The 19,875-nt window shown below is 32.9% G+C and overlaps 1 protein-coding gene across 9 annotated transcripts in view; it reads left to right on the forward strand.

The window, feature by feature from the left end:
* The window catches only part of PTPRK (protein tyrosine phosphatase receptor type K), a 721,856-nt gene that overhangs the window by 654,548 nt on the left and 47,433 nt on the right, over nt 1-19,875 (forward strand). For 3 of the 9 annotated variants that reach the window (XM_031964287.1, XM_031964289.1, XM_031964292.1), the window contains 3 exons: nt 9,782-9,920; nt 17,813-17,973; nt 19,673-19,708. In XM_031964287.1, coding sequence (XP_031820147.1) covers nt 9,782-9,920; nt 17,813-17,973; nt 19,673-19,708 — 336 coding nt within the window. Of the gene's footprint in view, nt 1-9,781; nt 9,921-13,203; nt 13,234-17,812; nt 17,974-19,672; nt 19,709-19,875 lie in introns of all 9 variants that reach the window. The other 6 variants (XM_031964293.1, XM_031964294.1, XM_031964291.1 and 3 more) reach the window with 4 other exon arrangements.

Here is a 19,875-nt window from a genome sequence, read left to right on the forward strand (position 1 = left end):
GAGTTTATTCCATAGAGTTCAAGAATGATGCTCATTGTACTGAAAAATCAAATTAATATAATATGGTATCTTAGCATGAAAAGTCAGCATTTACATTTCTTTTTATCTTTTTTTATTCACTGAGCCCTATGAATGAATTAGAAAATATTTTGCTTGCATAAGAAAGATCAAAGATTGTTTTAATTTTTATTCTAATCCTGGGACTCATCACGAAATTTGGTTATTTATTCTTACTTAGAGTACAACTTGAATCATTTTTCTAAAAACATTTAATACATTAGAGGCCTACTCTTCATATTTTCTTCTTGATAATTTGCTGGGTAAACAAGAAAATACATAAGATCATGGCTTGCTGGTGCCATGGCAACCTAATTCTATATTGGTACCATCATCTGTTAAAATGAAAATGACAGTATGGTCTTAAACTTAGAATAGACTTTGGTGGCTGAAAAGCATGGGGATGAGCTGGGATAATATTTGCCCAAAAGTCTACACAATTCTTTTAAAGAATTATTTGAATGGGTTCAGATGAGTCAGAATATTACATGATTAAAAGATTAGGCAACTTTTGTTTTACTTTTATCATTAAGTAGCTTTGAACCTCAAGCATAAAGCTGTCTCCTTTGTTTGTTTGTTTGTTTGTTTGTTTGTTTTTAAGAAACATGAGTAGAAAGAGACTAAATTATGAGAATTATCTGGTGAGCTCATCCCAGATCTGGTTAAAATGCAGATCAAACAATTCAGATAAAATTTGATTAGAAATTGACACTTCCCTGCCTCTTTCCCTCCCTTCCTCCTTCTCTCCTTCCCTTCTTCCCTCCTTTCTTCTTTCTCCCTACCCTTTTCCCTTCCTCTCTGTCTCCTTCCCTCCTTCTCTCTCCCTCTGCCTGTGTTTTGTGTGTAGGATTTAACTCCAGATTTTTACTTTTTCATGGAAAACTTTCACAGGATAAGCAGAATTTAAGGCAATTTCATAGAACAGAGGAAAAATCATACACAAAAATGAGATGACAGCAATATTACCTGAGTGGGAATAGAATATGATGGGACAAGCTAGGAAGGGCTAAAAAATGGAATCTAAAGAGAACGGTGGCCATAATAACAGATTGTAATCCTGACATTTCATACAATTCATATAAGTAGTAAAATAGAATTATTAACTGATTATAGGATAGAGTCTGTATGCTTTCTGGACTCCATTTAATGAGTTCTAGTTAATGCAGGCAGTTTAGTAGGTGTATTCTCTTATTCTTACATTTTGCAATCCAAAATGGCACCTTTGATATGATTTCTATTCTGCTCTTCACTGGCATGACCCTACATGTCCAATCTATTGCTAATTTTAATCACTTCTGTTTTTACAACATCTCTCATATTTATCCTTTATTTACTCTCATATACCCAATACCTTGATGCATGAGCACATAAACTTACTCTTTTTTAAATTTATTTTTATTATATATATATATATATATATATATATATATATATATATATATATCTTTTTATTTAAAAGATATATGCATGGGTAATTTTTGATCAATGACCTTTGCAAAACCTTCTGTTCCAAATTTTCTCCAAATTTTCCCCTCCTCTCCTCCACCCCCCCCCCCCCCACCCCCGCGCCCCTTGAATGGAATACTTGACATTTAAGTATGTTAAAGTATATATAACCTTATTCTTAAACTGTTCTAGTAGCCAACTTTCTGATCTCCCTGATTCAGGTCTCTTTCCATTCCAATCCACTTAGCTGCCAAAGTAAAGCAAAGGTCTGACCATTTCACTTCCCCATTCAATAAACCTCAGTGGCTCCCTATTAGGAATAGTTAGTAGGTTGCTCATTAATTAGCACTATGGATGGACAGAATGCTATACCTAGAATCAGAAAGGATTGAGTTCATATTCAATTATGGTATTTGTTTGTTCCATGACTTAGGACAGATTAGTTAATATTTGTCTGCCTCTATTTCCTCATCTGTAAAATGCTGGTACTAATAAATATAATAATAATACGTGCTATTATTTTAATTGCAACTTTGCAAATGTTTAAGCACTATATAAATGATGTAATTTTTATTTTTATTACCTCAAGGATCAAATATAAAATCCTCTGTCTAACTTTTCAAGTTCTTTGAAGTTTTTTTTCTCCCTACATTTTCAGTCTGTCTATACTTTGTTCTCTCTAAATACTCCATACTCTAGCAATACTGAGCCACTTGCACTTCTCATATAAACATTCTATCTCTAACCTCTCTGACTTTATACTTACTCTGCCCCAGAGTTGAAACATTTATTGAGTATAATAAAACATTACATATAGTAAAACAATAAACATTTATTGAGTATAGTTAAGTATTGGAGATTCAAAAAAAAAAGGCAAAAGACCTTCCCTAGCATCTAGAATCTTACAGTTTTACAATCTTACAGGGAGAGATAACATACAGACAGATATGTACAAAGCCAACCATAAGAGGATATATCAATCAATAAATACTTATTAGATGCCTGCTATGTGCCAAGTTTTGTACTAAGTAATAGGGATGTAGAAAGAGGCAAAAGAGAGTCCTTGTCTTCAAGCAGCTTACAATCTAATAATGGAAGAGACAATTTGTAAATAATTAAAAGATAATTAAGAAATAATTAACAGGTGGAAAGTACTAGAATTAACATGCATTTGGGAAGGCTTCCAATAATAAATAGAATTTTAGTTGCAACTTTAAGGAAACCAGAAAGACAAAGCAGAAGAGTATGAGCATTCCAGGAATGGGTAATAAAGAGAGAATGCTGAGAGCCGAAAGTGAAGGATGTTTTGTCTGTGGACTAGCCAAAAAGACCATTTCACTGGATCAGAATATATGTTGAGGGGTAAAATATAAATAACTAGAAGACTAGGAGAGGGCTAGATTTTGAAGGGCTTTGAATATCAAACTACACTTTAAATTTGATCCTGAAGGCAATAGCAAGCTACTGGAATTTGAGTAGGGAGCTGATTTGATTGGACCTGTACTTTAGGAAAATCTATTTAGAGTATGAATGAAGGAAAGATTGGAGTGGGGAGAGACTTGAGACAGGCAGATCTCACCAGCAGGCTGTTAAAATAATTAAATAGAATATATTTTATTGTAAACAATTGTATATACAATTCAGATATGAGGTGATGAGGGTTTGTCCTGGAGTAGTGGCAGTGTCAGAGTGTAGAATGGAAAAAATTTTACAAAGGTAAAATCTGCAGGCTGTGATAGCAGATTGGATATGGTTGGTGAGAGGTAGTAAGAATTTGAGGATGACTCCTGTGTTTGAAGCCTGAGTGACTAAGAAGACAATAATATTCTCTATAGTAATAGGGAAGTTTGGAAGAAGGGGGGGTAGGGGAAAATAAGTGTTCTGTTTTGAACATACTGAATTTAAGATATCTACTGGACTTCCACTTCAAGGTGTATGAATGGCAGTTGGAGATGTGAGATTGGAAGTCAGTAGAAAGGCTAAGGTGGGGTAGGAAGATTTGAAAAACATTAATATAGAATTGGTCATTTCAAAGGAAGCTGATGAACTCATTAAGTGAGGTAGTATACCGGAAGAAGAAAGATAAACCCAAGAAACTCCTGATTAGGGGGTATGACCTGGTAGAGAATGACAAAAAAAAGAAAACAAAATGCAATTAAACAGTAACAAAAACAGTGGAAATGCTATGTTATGATCCACACTTGAACTGAAATCTTCTTAATTCCAAGTCTAATAATCCACCCACTGTACCATGTGTTTGCCATTTGATATAAAAAGATGCATCATGAATTAGGACTTTATATAAAGTAAAATTTTTGAACATCTATTTTGAGAAGAAAAGAACTAGCACCTCTTTAAATCACACTGTTCCCTTTATTTGGGATGTTTTCTACATTGACACTTCATTTCTGCTTAATGCTTAATTAACTTATGAAGTAATACCGGTCTTTCCCGGACTAGTTCGAACATCATGTTTTCGGTGCTCATCTTTGTTCCAAAAAAATCTTTGGAATTCCCAAACTTTTTCCTTGTGATGGTTATGACTTTCCACATTCTACATTGTATTATGGCAAATTTTGTATCTATAGTATTCCCCCGATTCCTTTGGGATTTCCTTGTGGATTGTTATTCCTTTTTGTTTCCCCATTGGGCATTGTATAGTTAAGTGCATCTAGACTAAAATGATTGAACAACAGCTATGTTTCAGGCCCTATGCTAAGTGCTTTACAGATGTTGTCTCATTTGATCCTTACCCTAGATTCTGGCAGCTAGGTGGTATTTTACAATTGAAAGAACTGAGTTAAGTGATTTCTTGCCCAGGATCACACAGCTAGTTACTAAGGCTATATTTGGAGATCAGATCTTCCTGATTTCCAATCCTTTTGCTTTTTCTAATATAGTATTTAGCTGTCAGTGGGGATACAAATAGAAAGTAATCCTTGATCTCATAAGTTCCTATTTTAATGGTAGAGATAACATGTATGTAAGATTTCAAGGCAAACATATAAAAAGGCTCATCAGGTCTAATGGTAAAATAGCTGTTGACTTTTCTTTCTCAAAGACGGCTACTGGGGGTGAGCTGGAAGCAGACCTACTATTTCTCCAGGGCTCTCATTTCATCATGAAATGTTACAGGAGCTTAATGAATACTTGTTAAATTGAAGTAAATTCAGATGGGTACTCCTTCAAATAGATGATTTCATGAGCTTCTCATATTTGTATGTGGTAAACACAGTAAAAGTATACACACACACACACACACACACACACACACACACACACGACTACCTTTCTAAGTGATGAATCTTCCCATACTTAGGCTAGTACGTATATGAAAAAGTTGAAATCCATTTTTTAGACTCTCATCCAAAGCTTTTCTAGTTCAATGTTTATAACTAGTCAGAGTTTTATGATGTCCTCACAAAACCTTCAAGATGCTGGAGCCACCTTTATATTACAGTGGTACATTAAAATAGGACTTCAATATAAAAATTAAAGATATGGTACCATAAGTGATCATTACATTATTTATACAAGAATCTCAATGAATTATTCTTGAATATTGCTTTAACTTTTATGAAATTGTACTCCATTTCTTCAAGAAATAAAATTAATTTAAAGAACATTAGGTATTATTTAAAATTTATATTTTTAAATATACACCTAAATCCCTATATTGTAAAATTTATGATGTAAGTTAAATATTGTATTAAAATAACTTTCAGAAGTTTGCTCAATAAAAGTGATATACTAGTTTAGATATTTATCATTGTCCAGAGTTAAATGGATCTTGGCAAAATTGGAGAACTAAGGAATCTGAGAATACTTTTTAGATGATAAGAAAGTAAAGATTTATAGCATAAAGAAAAGTATTAGCAGAAAGAGAGATCTACATTGTCTTAGTACTTGCGCATAAGTTATGGGGAGGGCTCTGGAGTATAGTCACTGCCAATAACTTTATCTCGATCAAAAAGACAGAAAAGTAATATTTGTTCTTACTGCCTTTGTTCCCACTAATAAATCTACATTTAAGTGACATGTTATAAAGAGGAAATTTAATCCCTTTAATAGATTTGTGGTGGACAAGGACTCAAAAAATACATTTATACACATATGTCAAGATCTAAAATTATCAAGTGTTAGGTACACTTTTGAGGAATATTTTTATTTGCTCTTTAGCTAATATTCACAAGTCTTGTGTGTTCAGTTGCCACAACATTTCTTATGTATGTTAGCTTCTCTCTATTACTAAGGTAGTGGCCTTATCACTTTTTATTTAGATTATCACAATATCCTTCTAAATGATCTTTCAGCTTCAAGTCTCTCTCTCTTTTTATTCCATTCTTCTAAAGTGACATTTGCAAAGCATAGGTCTTACCATGTTATCTCCCTGCTTAAAAAACTACAGTGGCTATCTATTGTCTCTAAGATAAAATACCAACTTCTCTGACAAGCATTTAAAATCTTTCAGAGTTTGGCTATAGATTTATTCTTCCACTTTACTGCATGACCCAGCTTCCTTGCTGTGACCCCATTTTCCTCATCCACCCAGCAGTTAATACTTGAATTGATTTACCATCTCCCTACACACACAGACACATACACACACACACACACACACACACACACACACACACAAATTACCTCATATATTATGTATTTTTATATGTGTATTGTTATCTTCCCCAGTGCAATTTAAACTTCTTGAACAATGGGACTCTCATTTTTGTCCTAATAAATGACTGCTGATCATTTGATTTTTAGATGTTAAGAAGATCATTTAACTGAGAAACAAATACGGAAGCTTATACTATGATTACCAAGGGTAATCATTCAGGTGTTAAGAACCAGTAACACAAATTTTAGCATTTCAAAGGCTGTTATGGGCCAGAACTCTGAACTTGAAACAAAGATTCTTACAAGGTGCTAATTCAGTGGAATTGATGAGACAATGGTTATCTAGTTTAGCATGATAATTAATAGTTCTCTAAATTCAGTATGATTGATTTAATCTTACAACAAATAATGGTTTCCTAGTGATATAATGATTGGTTTATACTCAGTGTAGGTCATATAAGCTAGGAGACTCAACCAGGTTCATTCAGAAAGAGGCAGAGAAGACAAGCAGACTGGAGACTGAAGCACAAGCTCTTGGACTCAGATTCATTCATCCTATCTTACACCACCTTGGTGGCAGGGCTGGCCTCCTCCACTTCTCCACTGAAACCAAGGCTCCAGAAAGCCTCTAAGAAAGCTGGCTGAAGCCCCAGGCAAGGAGACAAGACTTTGAAGGAGATAATAAAGGATTTAGACTTTAACCCCTGGCTACTCTTGTGGGGATTATTGAGCTGAAAAGAAGGCTGCTTCCAGAGAACCCTCCCCCTTCCCCCCCTCCCCCCCCAAAAAAAACAACAAAGAACATTACAAAAGGCCATTAAATGGACTAGATTTCCTATTATACCAGATATAAGTTTAAATTGCAAAGATGGAAAAAAAAAAATACAGTTCCTTTTCTAAAGGAATTTACATCCTGCTGAGATGACACAACAGGAACACAAGTAAATAAGGTATAGACTGAGAAGTTTCAATAAGAATGAGTACAATAAATACTGGGGGAGAAAATCAGGAAAGATCAGAGTAAATGGAAAAACTCAGCAAGTTACAGAGTCGAATTGAAAACCAAAGGTTTGAGGTGACAATCAATCTTGGGAACAGAAAATTAAGTAGTGCACAATATTAATCCGCTTGTTATTTCACTTAACATTAGACCTTAACTGAAAATCAGACTTTACTTTAACTGTTTTTCTCACACACACAGAAACAAACGCACACAGAACTTATGAAAGGCATCCTCATTATGTCAGTCACATCTCTCAAAGCAATATTAATCAGATATCTGCAGAGAGACAGTGTGGACAAATAGATAGAAAGAACCAGCCTCTGGAGCAACTAGGTGGTGCAGTGGACAGAGCACCAGCACTGAAGTCAGGAAAACCTGAGTTCAAATCTGGCTTCAGATACTTAACACTTCCTAGCTATGTGACCCTGAGCAAGTCACTTAACCCCAATTGCCTCAGCAAGAAAAAAAAAAAAGAGGAAAGAAAGAACTGTCCTCCAAATCAATAAAACTTGAGTTCAAGACTTTTTTTTTTTTTTCTGAATTGTACTTAAAGACTTCCTTGTGCCAAGAAAACTCACAGGTCTTGTCCTCTAATCTGGTCTCCATGTGATATTCCTGCCTACGTTCATGATTTTATTCTTGTGTTTTCTTTGCCTTGGGATAAGTGCTTCTTAAATATGTTGAACAAAATTCTAAGTGTATATTCTTCTTCCTTTGAATTTTATATAATTTACCATTATTTCACACAAATATGATTTATTGACTACCCATTTTATAGTTGCCACATGCTCATTTAATCACATTTTATAATGTGTATGTGCATACACACATATGAACATATTTGGTATCTACCTTCATGCATAAAAGGTCAAAGTAAATGCCATATACTTCTGCTTAAACTTCAGCAGTTCTAAAGATTGCTTCATATTAAACACCATATTTTTGTAAACTTCCAAGAATTTCCTATAAACTAACTTTAGTTCTTAATAGAATGCAGTGCAAAAGTAACCAAAAAAATAAGCATCACCTAGAAAGAATTTTTTTTGAGCCACCAGAAATATATAATTCTCCATAGGAGATCTCCTTTGGGGGTGGGGGGGGGAGATCACATCTCTTACCTCCCAAATGTTTAATGCTAAAATGAAAGATTTATCCTGAATATTACTGAAGAAGATATAATTTTAATTAGTATCTGAGCCAAGACTAATAGCATAGAATGCTGAACCAGAAATTAGGAAGACCTTAGTTCAAATTCAGACTTAGAGATTTACTAGCTGTATGACCTTGGGCAAGTGACTACTCTGTTTCCCTCAGTTTTCTGAGCAATTGCATTAAACAAGACACTGAGCATATTTTTGAGAGGGACTTCAAGATGTATAAGACCTAGACTCTGCATCAGAAATTTTACTTACAATCATAGACTATTAGACTTAAAGAATCTTTTACAGGTGAAGAAATTGTGACACAGAAAGGAAATATGACATGTCTAAGGTCATTCAAATTGATAGCAGAAAAATGAGCCTCAGACTAAGGTTGATTCATATACAGTAGTCTTTCCTTTGCGCCACCATGACAAACTGAAGATTTCACTGAAGTAAACATGGTCCATATTTCATCATAAGGAAATGCTTGAGGTCAAGTGGCTGAAACCACATAAAATGAAGCCAATTCACACTTTGTTGAATGAGAAGGATGGTTGGTTTCTCATTGGTACTTTGAAATCACATCTACACACAGTCATTACTGTGTGTAGATCCTCCTACTTTCAAAATGAAATAGCCAAAGCTAGGATTCAGTATGCTTCATTTCTGCTTCTCTTTTTTAAAAATCTAATCTAAATAACATTTTATATAAAATGTATGCATACACACACACACACACACACACACACACACACACTTAAATAACACACACACACACATCATTTGAGCTTGTTCCCATTTATACTAAAATCAGGATTTGTCTGCAGTAACTATTGGGGTGTAGAGCTGGTTTACATTATGATGATGGTACTTGATAATGGTAGGTTTTAGTTAAATTTGAGCACACCTTTTGTTTTCCCCATTCTGTTTTGCTTTTTTGTCTTTCCAGCACAAGACACACTACATCTTGATAGCTTATCGCAGCCAATCATTTTATTGTATTTTTTAAAGTAGAAAGACTATAAAATATATTTAAACCTTCTGCTTTCTCAGAATTCTATTTTGTAGCCTTTGTCTCCTATTGGTTTTTAATTAAAAATTAAGATATTTAATGTTCTTATTTTTGTTGTTGTCCCTTCTGTCCAACAAATTATTTATCGTATCTCTTAAAGCCATTAAATTGTCAAACAAAAATTTTATCTTTCCCTTTATGATCAAACAGGACAACCCAGAACAGTTTCAGATGCAAAAAAAAAAAAAAAAAAACAAATTCTATCACTTTATCTGGATATCCTTTCTGATGTTTAGCATCATTCTTGTTGAAAAATTGGCCTTATATGTAACCTGAATTGTCAGTTTTCCAACTTTTTGAGCTCATTCACGTTTATATTTCTCTATTTTTATATAAACAAAATAGATTTGCTTTGGGGAGGGTGAATTGTTTCTGAAGATTTTCATTTCTGTAATAATAATAATGTGCTTTCAATAACTTCCTTATTTAAAAAAAATTATTTAGCAGCAGCAACAGAAGAGCCGGAGGTGATTCCAGATCCAGCCAAGCAAACAGATCGAGTAGTGAAAATAGCAGGAATCAGTGCTGGGATTTTGGTATTCATCCTACTCCTCCTAGTTGTCATATTAATTGTCAAAAAAAGGTAAGACCTTTTAATGGTGTCTTGTCCCACTATCTTACTATATATGCCAATAATTTCCACAAATTTTTCCTTACAGGATGTTTCAGTGTAGGCCATCATCAAGAATAACTTAGTTTTTCAAAATATATTGAGCTCTTCAGTTTATTTCTCATATTTTAAAGTAACTAATTCTTTGCAATTCATTGTTGGATGTATATTTCTCTACTATATTTTGAATTTTCCAAATTAAATTAAATTTTCAAGTTATTGAAATACAAGAATGCTTAGGATATCATTAAATATGTTATCCATTTTAAAAAATTTATTTAATTTACCCTAATGTGCTGGTTTAAAGCTCTTGATGCTTTCTGCTATATCATGATATGTTTTTACCAACTGCATTTTATATGTTCACTTTGACTAAAAATCTAGATCAGAGAAAATTTGGTTATTATGTAGTCAATTTCTGTATTATAATATCTTCACTGTGTATAAACCTCATTATTAAAAAAAATGAAACTCAGGGCTTTTTTTTTGATTACTATTTTTCTCAGCATTCAAGATTCTTTGTAAGACATCAACCAATATCGCCATCTTCTGGAGTTTTAAAAAGATATTGTTCAAATTTCAACAACTCTTTAGGAAATTAATTTGAAAAAATGCTACTTTTTTAAATATCTATATCAAGATGCACACTTTTCCATGGTTGAAAATTGTCAATCTTTTGTCACATTCCATAATCATTTTATCAGTATTTCAAAGAAATACTATCCTCTAATTAATATAGCTGATGTATTCTATTAATCTCTACCACTATGTCTCCAAGTCTGTATATTTAGGATATGCTGCACCAACCAGTTTGTCTTTCAAAAGGCCCAGCTGTCTGTCTTAAAAGTGTTTCTGTGCAGCATTGTTTTCTGATTTATGAATTTCTTAATGGAAAAATCTACTAGTTGTAAATGTTGCATATGTTCACTTGAAAAATAGTGTATTTTTATTATTAAATAAGTGAAATAAAACATTGAAGTTGTAGCTAAGAGTCATGCTACATGTTTTTGATGGTTCCATTAGTTTTTTTAATTTATTGCCTCTTTACAATGACACCCTGGAGATATATAACTTGGAGAAGAAGCGTCTGCATTAGAAACATTAGGTATGCTTATAGTGTTTTGTGTTAGTTAGCTACATATGTGCTTTCTCCGATAGTGCTCTCCCTTTTCTCTGTTGTCTACCTTTGTATATGAGAATTACATTCTACATGAAACAAGAAACAAAATTGGCTAGTCTCTTAGTGATACAAATTTGGAAATGAAGGCCAATAAGATTCTCACCTATACCCTTGTACTAATCATGCTGTTTCTAGTTCGGGCTAACTATTGCTAGCTCATCAGCTAATTACAACCTTGCTTCATCATTAAGCTCCATGTAGTCACCTTATGTCTGATAAAGGAGCATATTGGAGTGGCTTCCAATTACATATCATTAGTCATTTCTACCTGGGATAGATTTAACTAAACTAAGCTATTTTGTGGAATTTGAAAACTGTTAATATTCCTTTACATTTTATATTGACAGCCTACCTTATCCTGGCCCTTCCTTTTAAGAAAAAATTTATTTGAAATAAAAATTTCTTAGAACAGTAAGGTAATGCTGTCACTACACATGCTTTCAATAACAACAATTTTTCTTTGTGGCAAATCTCTAATCTTTCAAGGCAATCATATGTTAGGCATAATATTTTGTCAGTGACCCAACGACACAAACCACAGATGAACTTTTTTCTGGTCCATATTTAAAATAGGTTAGAAAAGTTGGCCTATTTAATGAGTCTCTAATGCTTGAACATTTTTCATAATTATAATCTATTTGTTTTTCTACTCAGCAGAATGGTAGATAGGGCTTACTTTTCTTTTCCCTTCTCCCAGATAATTTAGTTGTGGGTTTTATAAGGGGTCTTTTAGGTATATTCATGATGATTATATAAAAACTTCAGAAAATAAAGTGATATATGACAAGGTTAGCTAATTTGTTTTGGACAAGTTAAAAACAGCTCTAAACATGACTTCCATACATGTATACATACACACATGGAATCATACTTTTTTTTTTAAGGAAATTGAATGTTTAAAAAAATTCTGATCATTTTCAGCATATGTTGCCAATAAATTCATATTGTAGTATCCCTTTTACCATAAAAATCATTCCAAAGAAAATGATGAAAGAATGGATCTATTTAGTTTCCTAGCGTATGAAATGTTATTGGAATCCTCCATTTTTCTCAAATATGATTCTATCCCTTGCTGGGAAAAATATGAGTGGGTAAGCAGCTCTCTCTCTTATTACTTCACGTATTGAAAGGGGTGGGGGTTGTGTTTTTCTGGTTGTTTTGTTAAAGAATGAATTGAGATTCAGTTGAATAAAAGTACAATTGGAGTTATATAAAAGTAAGTGGTTAGGCTAAGGAAAGGGATATTGCATCTTTCAAAAAGCAGTGTCATTTTTTTTTTTAATTTAATCGCCATTGAAATATTTCCAGACTTATGCCATTTCTTCATTGGTTCATATATTTCTCTATATATGATATTTTAAAATGCTCAGCATGAATACATTAACATTTCCAAACACCAAAATGTTAAAATTATGTTTCAATACAGTAAACATTTGTGTGTGTGAATGTGTTCACATGCATCTACTCTAAAAATGTTTATGGATGTGTGTGTGTGTGTATATATAGTGTATGGTTTATATGTACACATATGTGTGCATATGTATGTTTATATAACATATGTATACACCCCTGTACCTTTGGGAATTAAAAAAAATAAACAGTAGCTATTTCCATAAACATAGGTCTCATTCTATGTACAAAATACAAAACTTTAGATGTTTAGGTTTTATAGTTAAAAAGTAAAAAACTTACATAGTGCACAAGTTCTATACACAGCTGTTCCATTTGTCATAACATCTAGATGGTAATGGATCATATTATGCTTAACTGCATGTTGAGAAGACACAATCCATTTAATTCTTCCATGGGGGGGCAGTAAATAAAATATCAGCATGTTATTTTTTCAAGTGATCTCTTTTCAGAACTCATTTTTGTATTGCTTGTATGTGTTTAATTGCATGGCAAAGGAAGTCTAATCAATGCATGGAGCAAGCGGAACTGCTAACTGAAGAAACATGAGTTTGGTTTTATTTTATTTTTTTAACGCACATTTTTCTGCTTTATTGAATGTGACAGAGTCACGCTTTTCATTCACCATTGCTTCTCTTTTTCCACTGTCTGTGATTTGCTTGCCAGGAGGAGCTACTATTCTTACTCCTACTACCTGTAAGTAGAAAATGGGTGACGTTCTTCTTTACATGTGTGTAAGATGCAGTATCCCTTTTCAAAAAAATGAAGAAAGGGCTTTATAATTCTGGTAAAGTTTCAAAGAGTGATTTCTTTTCTTGGACTCTAAAATCAGAAAGTTTATCTTTTCCTTCCTTTGAATTTCTGGACTTTGTTAGTATTTTTTTTAAAGGGATATTGTATTACCGTATGTTGAGCTTCTTTGAATTTTTATTTACAATTTTTTCATGAGTAGCTTTAGACAATCCACCATGCCAGACTTATACTTTAGCCTCAGAATATCATAGCATAACTCACCAGGTTAAGTGGCGAACATGGATATGGAACATTAATTCCTATATTTGGCTAATACTTTCAGGTTAAAAAATGAAGTCGTCATGCCTGATTCTTCAGGATACCTACATGCTATTAATTTAGTCTAGTCTTTAGGAATATTTAAACTGATTTTTTTTTTTTTACAATTTAGGAAGGTGAAAGTGTGGAATTAATTGCAATCATTTTGTCTAGGCCCAGAATGGGTCAGGAAGTATATGTAAAAATACACAGAATTGTAGTATTGTAAAAACCATTAAAATGTATGAGTTGTTTGGGGTAGGGTGAACTAATTCATAATAAATTAAAGTAAATTTGGGATTGGAGCAGTATTTAACTAAGGACCAAACACCTTCGTATAAATACTTTTACAAAGGCTTGGAGCACTGTACTCAGATGTCTTCTAAAGCCAGCTATGTTTTTCTAGCTCTAGGTATGGGGTCTTAAACTATAAAAGATTCACAGGCCTTCCTGAGTCATCTTTGGATGGAAGGGTCTTCTGAAAGGTTAAGGCAGTTAGGTTGGCTTTGATTACTTCAAAGCAGGTTTGGTCTTTACCAAACTCACTTTCCAAGATGAAGAATTGTAGAAAAATTTTATGAAGTATTTTCTTTACTATGTCCTCTGGAAGAACAACCATAATCTCTTGTCCATTCTCTAGGACTGCTACTATTAACACAATTATTGCATTGCATAGGCCAGCTTAAATAGCAGTATATCCAAAAGTTAGAAGACTAACAATTTGACTTTGTTGAAAAGAATTAAAGCAATCTTTTGTAAATTGAAATAGCTTCTAATTTATCATGATGAATGATATTTCTTTTCTTAAAGAATGGTTCATGAAGCTGACCATTTAATACCTCTTTAGGACATTTTCCCACTAATATGCCCACCTGCATAGATTTATGCTTTTGGAGCTAGGTAAAAATCATTTGCACTTAAGTCGGTCTTATATAGTTGCGTAATGAATGCTTAACTATCTAGAAATTCAGATTAAATAGATTACTCTAAGAACAAGAAAGTATTGAACATGTAAGGAATTAATGAGTATATAGATATAAGAATATCAATATGCTTAACATTAGCCAATTATAGATTTTAGATACATTTAGAACATAGTTGATACTATAATATAATTGACTATTCACAATTATGGTAATATGCTAATAGGCTTTAAAAGTCTTGAGACTTATCATAACTAGATGGCTTCCCCATAGAACTCTGCTACAAAATGTTGCTTAATATAATTGAGTTTTAAATTCTTTTTTTATCCTTATCAAATTATATTAAATCAGAGGAGTAGCTTTAGAGTCAGGGTAACCTGGGTTCAATATGTGACTATGAGCCAGTCAATTAACTTTAGTGACTTAGGGACCTTTCTACTGTTAGAAGTTATACATGAGTTGCTGATCATCATCAGTGGAGAGTGTTTACAGAGTGTGTGTGACCAAGACTCAGATATAAGCATCCTTCTCCCAACCCTATCAATTTAGCCAAAGGATGACATAGTAAAAGCTAAGATCTGTGGAAAATATACAGAAGAAAGAAACAAAACTTACAAATCAAATATGAATCAGAGAGGGTATTTTGAAAATTCTGATATTGAATTAGAAAAGGCAATGAAAGAAAATTGAAGTATGATGTAATAGCAAGCTGTTGTCAAAGATCCCTTGGGGAATTGGTTTCTAGAGCAGAATACTTAAAACTTGCTGCCATTTCCCCCCACTCCCTATTGTAAGATAAGGTAAATAAAAACCTACCTCACAGGGTTGTTGTGAGGAACAAAGTGTAAGAACAAAGTTATGGGAACACATGTAGATTGTTAAATAATCCATATTTGTGAATCTAAAGTATTAGTGTTGATCTGTGCCATAAAAACTTTTCAGCTGTCACCCACTGACCCAATCATTTATTATTATTCATCAGTAAAAAAATGCAAATAAATTATTCATGTGTCCAAACAAAGTTTCATCCTTTAATGTCATGCCCTCGATTTATTCAGTATTGGCCATGTTCTTTATTGCTTTCTTGAAAATAAGTACCCCAGATTTCAAGCCCATATAAATTTTTGGCCAACCCATTCTGCTACACATGATTAATAAATGTCTCAGAGGACATAGTTAATGTTCTGTAAAATTTATTTGCCTATGTTATTATTCACCATGGACTATTTTATGTAATCATTTATCAGTAGGTTTATTTTTTCTGAAATTACAAATTTGGAAATTTGATGACATGCCAGTTTTTGGACAAAAAAAATGGGCACATGAGAATTGAATTACACATGTGAGGTGTTTCAAATTATTACTAAGGTTTTTTTTTTTAATTTTGACCTAACTTTACATATATAATCCATCTTTTCCATTGATGACTTATCTTTAATCTGCTGCTCTTGTATCTCTGCTTCTTTTCTAATTTACAGCCAATGAAATTTAGTGAAAAGCAATAATTTTCTACCATGATATATTATATGATATAACAATAGAAAAGGTATTTTCATCATACAAATAATATTTATATCTGAAACAGAAAGTAGGCAATTATACTGTGTTAAATCACAATTTACCTAGCTTCAATTATTCTGTCACACAAGAGCCATATCTAAGTTACTGTAATATAATCTTATTAAGAAACTTTTTTGGTGTTCTCTATCACAAGCAGTTTAGGCAGCTAAGAACTCCAGAATGACCAGTGAATGTCATGGGCTCTGGTAGTGGCCACTTTAGGATACAATTCTGGGGTTTGGTGTTATAACTTTGGGAGGATACAGTGCTCTTTGGATCATATAATGATAGAGATCCTCACAATGCTGGATATCAGTAGTGATCTTTAGATATTTAGCATTCATTCAACAAATACCCGTATCAAATATCAAACTCTTACAGTTTTCAAATACTTGGTTTTAGAAAAGAAGTAGAAAACAAAATCTTTGCTCTCTGGTGTTCCCTAGCAGTGGGCTCCTTGATTACCTTTGCCATCACATTTGAATTATCTGTGGGTTTTGAATATTTTTTATCTCCTTTTAAGAAATCTTAGAACATGGTTTGCATAGAACTTTTATAGAGAACTAGTAAGTATTTCTTATCCTTACTTCCAGAATAGTAAAATGGGCTTTGCCCATTGAAGAACTTGCCTCAAGTACAAACTGAATAATTCAGAAAATATATAAAATATTCCTCTCCTTTTCTAAGTATGTCATAACATTAGGATGGAAAGGGCTATCCTGCCATTTTATATTTTTGTCTTCTGCGCAAAGGTGGCTAGCTATGTTGTTTTGCTTGCTACGTAGAATAAAAACATCACTTTCCAAATACTAAAAATTTTAATGCTGCTAGTTCTAAATCTATTGAAATACATCCCAGTATTTCAACCAATAGTTTTTGAAAAGGAAATTTTACTCATGCAATGGTGGAGCGTGGGTGTTCACTGTTTGGAGAGTCATAGTACCTAATTTGAATCCACTTACAACCTATATAATCTTGAGCATGTTATTTAATATTTCTGGGACTCAGATTATAGTAGATAATTTTGAATTTGCCATACATGTATAAAATTCTCCTAGGCTTTTTGACGGCACTGTTGCATATATTGTCTTTGAATCTAAGGATTGGTGCTCATTTAAGCTACATTGAGTAGTTGCTAGTCCTGAATAATTTTTGACCATTTATTAAATAAAGTAATTGTTGCTAAGCATTTAATTGTTCAGTTTTATAAAGCATTTATTAATTGAAAATAGAAGTACATGATATGAAAAGTCAAAATGTGATTCCATGAATATTTTTGAGTTTTAGTAAACAATTTGAAAAAGCAATCATTAAGTTCTTCCCTATAGTAAAAGCTTTAAGTAGATCAGAGAAATAAACTACACAGCAGGAAAACAGTAAAAATTAAATTTAATTTAATTTGAGGAGTCCCATGAGCTTCTATGCTTATTTTTATAAAATATAGTTATATCCTTTTAGCACCATAATTACATAAATGGGGTGAGTAGGGAAAATAATGTGACAGACTAAAGGTGTTGAGGACATGGATGTTGAGATTTCAGTACAACATAAATAGAATATTTTCATGAAATTTAAGAAGTATTAATGTGTATATCTCAACCTCACTTTTTGGGGATTTCCACTGCCACTAGTGCTTATATCCTACAAGTTTCTTTATTCCCAGGCTGTCCTGAGTTATATATTGCCAGTTTCCTCTTCAAATAGTATACTAACTTGTTCCTTTTAATATGTTGATTTGGCAGCAAGCTTGCTAAAAAACGCAAGGATGCCATGGGGAACACCCGCCAGGAGATGACCCATATGGTAAATGCAATGGATAGGAGCTATGCTGATCAGAGCACTCTTCACGCAGAGGACCCACTGTCCATTACATTCATGGATTCTCATAACTTTAGCCCAAGATGTAAGTATCTGATTAAGAACTTTACTGAATTGTTAAAATGATTTTTGACCTCACTGAGTGCTACATATTTAGGTTAAGAATAGTTCTAATCAGAACAGACTAAGACATTTTGAAATATTTCTCATGTCTCATGGTCTCAAGACTAGAGTCTTGATGAAAATGAAAGATTTAGTTTCAAGGTGTACTGTATCTTTTCAAGTCAAATCACCAACTTGTGAAGGATAGTTTTAATTATGTAGTCATACTGAGAATTTTTTTTTTAATGACAAAACACAGTTGCTACATTTTACCATTTACACCTCCCTTTGCAGACTTGCTTCCCTTCATATATTGAAGGGGAAATTTATGAGTCAATGTAGGGATCACCATTCCTGTAAATTCTTCTTTATGCCTTCCTACCAAAGATCTATGAAAAAAGTCGCAAAATTAGAAAATTAAGTTGCAGTATTAGTATAGATCTTTTGTCTTTAATATGTGGCACAGAGGCCAAAGGCATGGTCATTTGGGGTGATTTGGGAATTTTGTTGTTTAAACTCTTGTCCTTCACTCTACTTATGAAATTGCAGCCTTTATGAGAAAAGAAACTGTACAATTCTCTTATCTGCTTTTGATATAGGAATAGCATTGTGAGCATAAAGCATTTGTAAGGTTTATCTTTGTATCTTTCAGAGGAAAGAAGATTACTTCTGAAATGTTTAGTTTGCAGATTTTTTTTTTCAGTTCTGACTTTACCTTTCTGTACCCTGCTATATTCTCTTATGTTCATTTAGTCTGAAATTATTACTTAGAAGTATTACATGATTCATTTCAGAACTTAATATTAAATTTAAGAATTTCACTTTGATCCATTTCACTTTAGTTCTTCATTATATTGTATGAAAAAAGGAAATTTGCTTTGTTGAAATGATATATAGATCAAACATAGTAAAAGATTGGAAGTGGCACATTACTAACATTTAATAATTGTCTAATATGAATACCCATGACTTGTGCCAGCTTGAAAGGTCAATAGCAGTAGAAAAAAGATCACCAATTATAAGCTTGAGGAAGAGGTTAAATGGAATACCACTTTGTAACAGTTTAAACAATGTTTATTCCTTCATCATAGAATCAGAAATTTATAACTACAATGGACCTGAAACGTCATTTGCTCCAATCCCCTCCCCCATTATACAAATGAAAAAATTAAGATCCATGCAATTTATACTTCTCCAAAGTCATACCAGCTAATTTACAAGCTAGATTTGAACTCAGTTAATCTGATTCCTAATTTAGAATTCTTTCCTCCATAACTTATTAATTCCCATTCAGAAGGAGAGTTATACTGTGAACTATATATGTTCAGTCCTCAGATTCTTTAGCAAATATAAGTATCCTTGTGATGGTAATTTGTAGCTTTTTGGCCTTTAATTATCAGTCATATTTTGTTTTTGTTTTTTTTTCCCCTAAGTGACTAGTATAATGCATGGTACTAACTGATACCCCTTTCCTTTTACTAGAAAATGCCCAAGCTGAAAATTTGAATTTTAAATTTTTAGCCCTTATTAATTAAGATAGATTTAATTGAGCTATCTTTTCTTTTGACTATAATCCCTTTTTTTAAAAGAAAGAGAAAAGGAGAGGGGGGGGAAGGAAGGGACAAGGGACAAAAAACAAATTGAGGATAATGTATTTTTTCATGAGCTTTGTTTTCCTGCAGTGCCCAATGATCCACTTGTGCCAACTGCTGTGTTAGGTGAGGACCTAGTCCCTTATTACCCACCCCTGCATGGATTGTACTTCTTTGCATGGTTGTGCAGTCTGTCCACATATTAATTGAGTGCAGTGCCTGGAGCAACTTGTTTCTGATGATAAATAGCTATATTCTTATCAGACAGTGGAGTGAGAGTCAACTCACTGCTT

Source organism: Sarcophilus harrisii, chromosome 4 (assembly GCF_902635505.1).
Source record: "Sarcophilus harrisii chromosome 4, mSarHar1.11, whole genome shotgun sequence".
NCBI lineage: Eukaryota > Metazoa > Chordata > Mammalia > Dasyuromorphia > Dasyuridae > Sarcophilus > Sarcophilus harrisii.